The sequence below is a fragment of the Bidens hawaiensis genome, unplaced genomic scaffold (genome assembly GCF_021521415.1).
Source record: "Bidens hawaiensis isolate Kalapana, Puna unplaced genomic scaffold, B.hawaiensis_p1.1 tig00009343_1, whole genome shotgun sequence".
NCBI lineage: Eukaryota > Viridiplantae > Streptophyta > Magnoliopsida > Asterales > Asteraceae > Bidens > Bidens hawaiensis.
In genome coordinates, this window is record NW_027491689.1 from 70,097 (window position 1) to 80,087 (window position 9,991).

At 36.7% G+C, this 9,991-nt stretch overlaps 1 protein-coding gene across 1 annotated transcript; it reads right to left on the reverse strand.

Moving 5' to 3' along the window:
• Positions 1–2,587: 2,587 nt before the first annotated feature.
• On the reverse strand, positions 2,588–9,346 carry LOC143532069 (ARF guanine-nucleotide exchange factor GNOM-like). Its single transcript, XM_077027214.1, has 3 exons — positions 9,305–9,346; positions 6,894–7,688; positions 2,588–6,295 (listed from the first exon to the last, which is right to left on the reverse strand). Exons 2-3 carry the CDS (start codon positions 7,608–7,610, stop codon positions 2,756–2,758), a joined length of 4,257 nt encoding a protein of 1,418 aa, XP_076883329.1. The 5' UTR covers positions 7,611–7,688; positions 9,305–9,346; the 3' UTR covers positions 2,588–2,755.
• Positions 9,347–9,991: the final 645 nt, after the last annotated feature.

The window sequence follows — 9,991 nt, forward strand, 5'->3', positions numbered from 1 at the left end:
CAAAAACAATATCAATTATCCTAGTTGGGCTAAGTGTGAGACGAAGGGAATCTATCAGGGTTTGAACCAAGCATCTGATAAGAACTTTGTCGGAACCTCTCGGGTGTCTCGGTTCGATTCCAACAACTGTATACCAGCACAGTGGAGAACTCTACTTTTCTAGGATTTGAACTAAGAGTAAATTGTGTTATACGCAATGTTGCAAAAATCCCGACTAGGCGCCGATTAATCCCGATTTATCGCTAGTTCCAACTTCACCGATTATTTTTGGGCAAATTGACCAATGGTCAAATCCGGTCAAACTCAAGATTAATCGGCCTTAATCGGCTTTTTCCGATGAGGTTCTGGCAAAAAACGGTGGTTTTCGGCGGAATTCAGGCCAAACATCTAGATTAATTTCCGACCAAATGTGTTTGTGTATGTATTAAACTGAAAATTACTTACAAAAATGTGTGAGTGTATAGATAAAACTGAAAAAAAATCCTATCCGATTAGTCTAGATTAATACTCCCTCCGTCCCATTTTAAGTGTCCTAATTTGATTTTTCAAGTCTTTCTTGTTTAACTTTGACCGATAATATTTTTGTTTGTGTTATATAATACTTGATGTAAAATATATGAATGGATTGGGTTTTAAATGTATTTTACATTGATATAATTTTCATCAAGTATTATATAACACAAACAAAAATATTGTCAGTCAAAGTTAAACTAGAAAGACTTGAAAAATCAAATTAAGACACTTAAAATGAAACAGACGGAGTATCAATTAAGCCCGATTAATCGTTAGGCTCCACCCCACTACCTGTCTGCATAGAGTGTAAGCCTTTTTTAATTGAGCTTAAAAATGATCCTTATTCGTCACTAATGATGTCACACATGACACTCGTCACTCAGTCACTACTACACGTACTTTATTGCAAAACATAATATAATATTATAATATACCATGCATACAAGATAAGTACAACTAATAATAACAATAATAACATAACCAAGAGAGAGAAAAGATGGCACGAGGAGTAACGGTGTCACAGACCGGAGCTAGCGGTGGCTACCGAACGATACAAGAGGCAATAGACGACATACCGCTTGGTAACACAACCCGAACGGTGATCCGAATATCACCGGGTACGTACAAACAACCTTTGTACATCCCCAAGACTAAAAACCTCATCACACTAGCCGGGTTACAACCCGAATCCACCCTTGTTACTTGGGACAACACCGCCACCAATATCGATCACCATCAGGTCGGTCGGTTCGATTTGAGCTTTATTTTTAAAGTTTGAGTTTGTGAGTAGTTTTTCATATTAAACATGTCGACACTGGTTTTAATAAGTTTGGGTTTGAGTTTATCAGGTTTCGTGTCTTAAACATGTCGACCTGTTTAAATCCGTGTCCAAACAAGTTAAAGACTTGTTAACTTGTTAATAATCTGTTTAGATTTTTAATTTAAAAAAATAAATAAATATACACTTCTAAAGTCCTAAACCTAAAGACATACTTATATACGACATTTCACTCATGTCCTTCATAACCCGGTATTATATTTTTAATGAATGTTATGATTTGTTTCTATGGTTTTTGTTTCAGGTATGTTATTATTTGTGGTTTTATGTTTCATATATGTTAAGAAATGTGGTTTTTTGTTTCAAATATGTTATAGATAATGTATTAGTTATAAACTTTTATGATTGTTTTAAAAAAATTTCTTTCTTTACACATATATTATTCATTGTATGTTTAAACAAAGGTTGATATGTTATTTTCATGTTTTGAAAAAATGACACGATTAGTTATCTTGTCGTGTTCGTGTTTAGTTAACAGGTCATCATGTCTTATCGTGTCGTGTCCGACATGCTATGACAACCATACTATTTTTTCCAGTTCTTTACTTAAAACTAGTTATATTTTTTTAACGACCAACAAACATATATTATTATTTATATAATCAACATAAACTAGCAAGATGGTAGAAGCGTCAAGTCCACCAATACAATAAAACATGATCAGAATAACACCCAATACATTTATCTCACCCATTACACCCTTACATTTTATACAAAATTAACCCACACAGCATTTCCCATGTCAAACCCGGCCAATTGAACCAATTCTTCACCCACATATTAAACGCCCCTTTATATACCAATATTTTGAATGGAGCTTGTACAATATAAAACAGTTTTTAAGTTGAGCTGTGAGAATCAAATATTACATTTGTGCTTAGCACTTTGCTACGTAACAAGAGATGAAATTAGAGCAGTACAAATATACAGTGTATATAGTTCTTGCATATTTAACGACGGATTGAACTTTTTATGTGACATATTTATATGTGTCCCTGTTATGATTGATCATTTTGTTCAGTATTAACGAAACTTAATAAATAACAATTTAGTTATGGGATATTAGTTTGAAGAAATAAAAGCTTAAAAAATACAAATAATTATATTAAAAAAATAAGTGAGTTTTGAAAACCGACGAAACTAAGGACAATGCACCTTGTGATGTAACACAATGTTTATATAATGTTTTGAGGACTATATATTATATATATCCCTTTGATGGACCAAAAGGTCAATAAATTCATAAAAAAAAAACAAAATCCAAAAAAAAAATCAAACAAAAACACTTGTTCATGTTTTATCAAAGACCAACAATTATACAAGCTACTAAAAGTATACAAATATATAAAAACCTCAACTATAACTCTTTTCTCAACCTGCCCAAAAAATTGAACCAAACCCACTTCATGGAACCTTAACCTCAGGAACCGCACCCGCAACCACGGCCCGTGGTTCGTCATCAGGGAACACCTCCGACTGCACCGACGGTGCAACATTTTTTACATGTAACCAAGTCTGCTCCCAAAGACCATCCGAACCGTTCGGTGAAAGCACGCCCGTTGACTTCATGACAAACAATGTGTTCTTAAGAATCTCAGGCACTAATTCATGTATTTTCTCACTTCTTTTCCCTCTAAACTTAACCTTTGTGTAATGCTCCATACAACTTAAAACACCTACCCATATTTTACTAAACGAAACCGAACGTGAAACGCGCGGTAACGAATGTAGAAACGACTTTGACAAAAGTTTCAAGGAGATAATAAGTGTACCTTCCATGTTTCGATACTCTTTCGCTGATTTCTCTACAACGATTTCCAACAACTCGTTTAGTAACGGGAATATAACCGAGTCGAAACAAAGCGCCCACGTCTCGTCTGGTAAATGAACCCCGTCTAAACCCGTTAAGCACTTCTGCAGCATCAAAACCGCATGGTTCCTGATTTCTTCTCGCGGGTCGGTACACACTTTTCTTAACCCTTGAACCAACCGCACCCACATTTCTCCAATATCTTGATATAGTTGACTCACGGTTTCGGGGTCTTCCCCGACCGCTTCACGGGACCACTTGACAAGACAAACCGATGAACCCGCCATCAAATCCACAGACTTAACCGACCTTGTCACGTCACCGACCCGTGACTCGGCGAACTGACGGGCAGCATTGACACAGAGGACAAAGTTAGCGGGTAACAAGTGGGCCCCATCCAGCATGATGAACTCGAGAGTCTCGAATCCGGGCTCGGAAGCTTCTGGATGACGGGCTGTGATTGAGAGGAGAGATGTGATGATACGCCACCCCAAATGGGACTTTATTTGACCCGCGTTCGCTTTTACCAAACGCATGATTTCGCGTGTGATGTGTTCACAGTATGCATCCGCCACGCGTGCATCGAGTTTTAGAATGAGTTGAAGGGATTTAAGCAGGTCATCAGTCAACTCTTCTTTATACGGAAGTAAACGTCTACAAATTCTGATGAGACCGAAAACCGCCTTTTCAACTAACGTACTCGGCATCACTGCTGACTGGACAATGTTGGCAATGTACTCATAAACACTTTGCCATAAAAGCATAATTCGGTCCCGGTTGTTTAACGTGATGGTAATAAGCAATTCAAGGCAAAAAACCGCACCATTTTCATCTTCATGGGAAGCTAAAATCAAGGCCCGGGAAAGATTCAAAAGAGACTCGGATTGAAGAAATTTACTCTCGGTAAACACACTATCAATATGACAATCTTTAACGGTTTCCGTGGCCCGTTTCTGAGCCTCAACCTGTTCTTCAGAAGGTTGTGGAGCGGGTTTTTCCGTGTCATAGTATAAAAACTCACTAAACCGGCCCATGAGCCCAAATGACTTACGGGCTGGAGGTAACGCGGGTTTGGCCGGGGAAACCAATGAAGATCTTACCGAGTCTGACTCAGAATTTGACTCCAAATCATCAGCTGCATCACGGGCTAAACGAGCAGGAAGAAGACCGAGTTTGTGTAAGCTTAAAATGCAATCAAGAATGTTTCGCCAGCCCGAACGTATATAATCACCATACTTATTTGCTATGGTGAAAACTGCTAAGGTTGACTTTTGGGCTTTAGAATCTTGACCAAAAGCAAGAACAGATTCTTCAATAGACATCGGGAGTAAAAGTGTTGTGAACTTAGAGAGAGAAACTAAAAGCCCGTCAAGAACTTCATCAAGATGATAACAACCCGCAATTTTAGCAACATTTAAGAACCCGTCAATACACGTTTGCAACACATTTTCTTGACCCACAAGATCCAGAACCACAGAGAGAGCAGCAACAGTTGGGCCTGACAAAATAGCAAACATTTTGTTGTTGATTTGCTCACCCGACCCGCATATAATAAATGGAGCGGTTTGCCTCGATTTATGAATTAAACCGACCCAGTTATCATGAGTGATAGCTGGAGTACCAACACCTTGTTCAGGTGTCATTCGAATCTCGTTTTCACAAATTGAGTGGAAAAGCTCGGATAAGTATTCCCGGGGGAGATCCTCTCCACCATTTATTCGCCGATTATTACGAATAAAATCATCTTCTGTCATCTTTTTCTTCACCTGTGAATTGTGTTGATCTGTATTAAGCATTATTAATGAGTACGATAATAATAAAGCGGCATCTTTATTTGCAAACATATTTGGTGACTGTTCATAATATCTTTCAGCAAACGCTTCAACAACCCGCTGTATTTTCTGAGATTCTCCCGGTAATCTAAACGTTTCCAAGAAAACCCGCAACGCAATGTCGAGATTCATTTCTTGAAAATCGAACGTTTTTGCATATTCTTGAAGCACATCAACACAAAACTGATCATGATTCCCGAGATACTCTCCAACAAGATTCTTATCTAACCCACTCGTGTACCTTAAAAAACACGCCACACTTAACGGGTCAAGTGTTTCAGGCAATAAAGACAATCCTTGAAGAATCTGAAAAGCCTTTTTAGGATCCCGGTTAAAATGATCAACCCCGACCATCAACTTCTGCTTAATATGTTTCGTCTTATGAATATACGGTACCCAACAGTCAGGATTTTCATAACTTTCACATTTCACATTCCAAAACGACTCATAATAATCAGCATTTGATGCATCCGGTTCAAGACCCGTGACTTGATCACCCTCACCCATGGTTTCAGCCATACCACTAACCATGGCGATTAATCCTTCTAAAGCAAGCATGTGTATAGCAGAAAGAGGGCTATTAACCGGAAACGCACTTTTCGATAGCAAATTTGCAAGATCTTCAAACAGATTGCTACAAGAAATGTCGCAATCGTAATTAGCGTACATTTCATGAATAAAACCCGGTTGCCTGCAAAGATCCACAAGTGTTTCCATTGCAACTTCCTGTTGTTGATATGAAGCACCGTGCTTATTAACCGCAATCTTCATAAGAACCGAAGAGAAAAACGCTTCCAGCTGGAGTTTAAGTTTGGCTCGCATAAGATTGTAAAGATTCAAAACAATGCTACAAACTGTAGAAAGAATTAACGAGCTTGGAGAAAGCCCAAACTGCATTAAGCTATGGAATAAGTCATTCTGGACCAATGCCAACATTTCAGGATGGTGGCCCAAAGAGGGTCCACTTAACTCAATAGCTGAGTTGATCAACCCGAATGCAAATAAGGGGACATCTTCATCGTATGCTAGCGAATTGGATCTGGGGCCCACTCCAACATGTTCTACAGCATTCAACAAGGAACATAGGAAGTTGAATATTTCCACCATGCATGGGACACCATAAGGTTCCGCCACATGGTTTTTACTCAGACTGACTTCCCCAGTAGTTTCATGATCCATTGTAACTTCAGGCACATCGGAGGCAAGGTTTAATGGACTGCCAACTGACTCGATTTTTGAACCGGTGTAACCGTTATCCGGTGGTTTACTTGATGATGAGTGATCATTATCAGGAGTGCTGATCTGTACAAACAGAAGTATCAATCAATCATACCCAGTAAAGTCCCACCGACAGCAAACAGAAGTATGTGACGATTAAATGCCAGCTCAGAACATCATAAAATACATTATGTCTAGATGCAGCAATTTACATACGGTTATAGATGAGTTGATCAAACAGGTAAAAAGTAGCTAAAAGGGGAACTGGTCAATAGGTCGAATGAGTCAATGGGTCGAACAGATTAAATAAAAAAGTTTAGCTATAAAAGAAATGAGTTTAACGCTTGATAAGTTGCTCATGGTGGATATTCTAAATGCATAAAACCTCTAAATAATTTTACTATAGAATTTAATACTATTAAAGTTATGTAACTTTTGTAACTGTATTAGATGCACAGATTGTTTATAAAAAAATGTTTCAATTATTTGCACACAAGCTGTTTTGGGACAACCCTACATGTTTCTGCCAGCACAAATGTCAACTATTCTTACCCAGACTTAGTTTTGAATTTTGACTCGTTGCCCAACCCACCAGATCTGCCCATTTTGTCACCTCTACATGGCATATAAATTATAAACTTTAACTCAAACAACAATCATTAAACAGGAAACGTTGATTTACCTCGTCACCCTGACTAAAATCTTGATTATTCTCACAAACATCAGGCAGATGCATAAAAATACATCTAATCAATTCATGCATCGTGTGTCGAGCTGTTCTCTGCAACAATTCACCCTTTGAGATTGCTTGATGAACTATCTGGAAACAAGTGTTCACTATGTTGCATACATGTTGGTTACTCAAACTAACCGATGCCTTACTCTTCATACAAGCCAGTAAAACCTGAAGTATTTTCATTAACACCACTTCCTCAGATGCAGGATCAGTTACCTCAAACCGACAACTAGTCACTGCATCAACTATCAAATGCAATGCATCTGTTACATTAATGGTGCCCAGGTCAAGAACTTCAAGAGTTAAAAATTTGTAAATTGATGACAACGCAACACCAGTTATCGGTGCACTGGTTTCATCTGATTGAATGACATCTAAAAAGGGCTGCAGATACGCAACTGGATCGATGGTGTGCCACTTATGCTGCCATGAGAAGACTTGTTTCCTTATTTCTTTAAAAGATTTAATAAGAGGGTGGTCTAGTTGATCGTCATCTGTTGCGTAGTGAACTCCCCACCGTACGTTTCTTCTCATAACAGCTAAAACTGCACCAATTTCTGAATTAACCATAAATGCTGAAGAAGATCTGGGAGGTGTGCAGGAACAATCCTTAGTGTCTCGTGAAACTGCAACTACTTCAGACTGTTTATTTGGGCACCCCATCTTTTCGAGCTTTTTATAACTTTATTAAAGTTTAATATCCAGCTACAGAAATATACGATTTTAGCTGATCATGAACACCTAAAAAATGAGACACTGAGACCGTAAGAGATGTTAAAAGTAAGTAATCTAAATTAAAGACCACAATAACCAACACATAATAAGTGATAACTTTAATTAACATTCTAGCCTCTAGATATCAATAACTTGTACAATTTATGACATTTCATTTCTTTTCAAAGTTAAGTGGCAATGCATCCACCACTAAGAATGCACTCTCTTTAATTATACTAATGATACACATAAAAAGTTAAACATACTGGTAGCAGCATAAAAGTGTGACCAATTATCAATTATACACCGCATCAATCTATAACCTTGTTATATTTGACCAAGTCTATGCTCTCATCCTGGAAACAACTCAAATCAACACCAATTCAGATAAAATCAACTTCAAATCATATCAGCAATCAATCGATACAGATCCAGACAAACACGAGACGCAATTAAATTGAAATTATTAGACTACATGCATTATCATTATCTTCCTTCTCACATACAAGTGATTGTTCAGCACAATGCAGCGATGCACTGCTAATCAATAACTAGATTATACCTCTTCCTAAAACCACAGCATATTCAAATACACCTACTATATAACTAATAAGCTAATGTGTTGTTGCACAATTAACCTAAACCTTACATGAACCAGATCACACTAAAACCTCAGATCCATATCAACGTACCTTCACAAAACCTAAAAGCAACTCAAATATACACCAATTCAGCTTATATCAACTTCACTTCACATCAACAATCAACCGATACATATTCCATACAGACACGAGACGCAATTAACAAATCAGCTTAAAAAACGCGATGCAGTTGACGAAACGCATACTCATTTTCTTCCTACTCATATACAAGTGATTATTCAGCACAATGCACAGGTATTCCATAGTCAATACCTAGATTATAGCCTCTTCTTAAAACCACAACATATTCAAATAAACCTACTATATATAACTAATAACCTAATGTACAGTTCACTAAACTAGGTTAAACAAGCTAAACCTACACGAACCAGATCACACTAAAACCTCAGATCCAATTCACCATAACTTCACAAAACCTAAAAAACAACTCAAATCTACACCAATTCAGCTTATATCAACTTCAAATCACATCAACAATCAATCGATACAGATTCCATACAAACACAAGACGCAGTTAACAAATCAACTTTGAAAAACGCGATGCAGTCGACGAAATGCATAATTGAATACAGTAGATTATATGCATTATCATTATCATTATCATTATCATTATCATTATCTTCTTTCTCACATACAAGTGGTTATATAGCACAGTTCACTTCTAATTAATACCTAATTCCACAACATAACTAATCCTATTATTCTATTAATAACCTAATTTCACTAAGCTAAGCTTAAAAACCTAAAACATACACGAACCAGATCACACTAAAACCTCAGATCCAATTCACAATAAGTTCACAAAACCTAAAAACAACTAAAATCTACGCTAATCGAGCTTAAATCAACTTCAATAATCAATCGATACGGATTACAGAGAAACACGAGACGTAAATAACGAATCATGTTAAATATATACGAGATGCAGTAGATGAAATGCATAATTAAATTGAATTGAGTAGATTATAGATCGAAGTATACCTAATTACGGTTGGAATTGAGAGTCATGAAATGAAGCTTGTTTTCTTCTTCAGTTTGAGTTTGTTTGTGGGGATTATTATTATTATTATTATTATTATTATTATTATTTGGGGAAATTGGAGATCATAAACAAAGGGATGTGTTATTCATTTTTTTCTAGTGTTTGATTAATTAAGTTTTTCCATAAAAAAACGAGTCATATCAACTTGAAAAAATCGTTGGTCGTTCAGATAAAAATGATAGGTTCCGGAACGCGGTCTACCTTCTGGTACATGTTATTGGGATGATGATTAAGACTTGAATATTAAAGTCTCAAGTTTCAAACTTGACTAACTCAAGGGAGTTTCCCATAATGGGTTTCCTCCTTGACGGTGTTCTTAGATAAGTCAGATCTGGAATGTTAAAATCAGTATGAACGATTAGCATCTCGTCTCTGAAAAGACTCACCCGAGTATTGGGGTGAGGGTGTTCCAAATGTTGTTAAAAAAAATTTCCGAACCTAAGTTATATATTTATTTAAGGTTCAAGACCCGAATCAAATCCATCCCGACAACTTTGTCCATTTGACAATTTCAGTCCTTTAGGTTTAATAGTTTGGTAAAATCCTTCACAAACTTGAATTAAGCATTTAAAAAGAATTATAATTAACTGTCTTTTTAAATAATAATAATAAATTTCAACAATATA

Excerpts from the sequence above, each read along its gene's own strand:
- LOC143532069 (XM_077027214.1), bottom strand. The coding sequence starts at position 7,610 with ATGGGGTGCCCAAATAAACAGTCTGAAGTAGTTGCAGTTTCACGAGAC. Across the intron at positions 6,296-6,893 it reads ATTTTAGTCAGGGTGACGAG|ATCAGCACTCCTGATAATGA; the intron begins GTAAATCAACGT and ends CTGTTTGTACAG.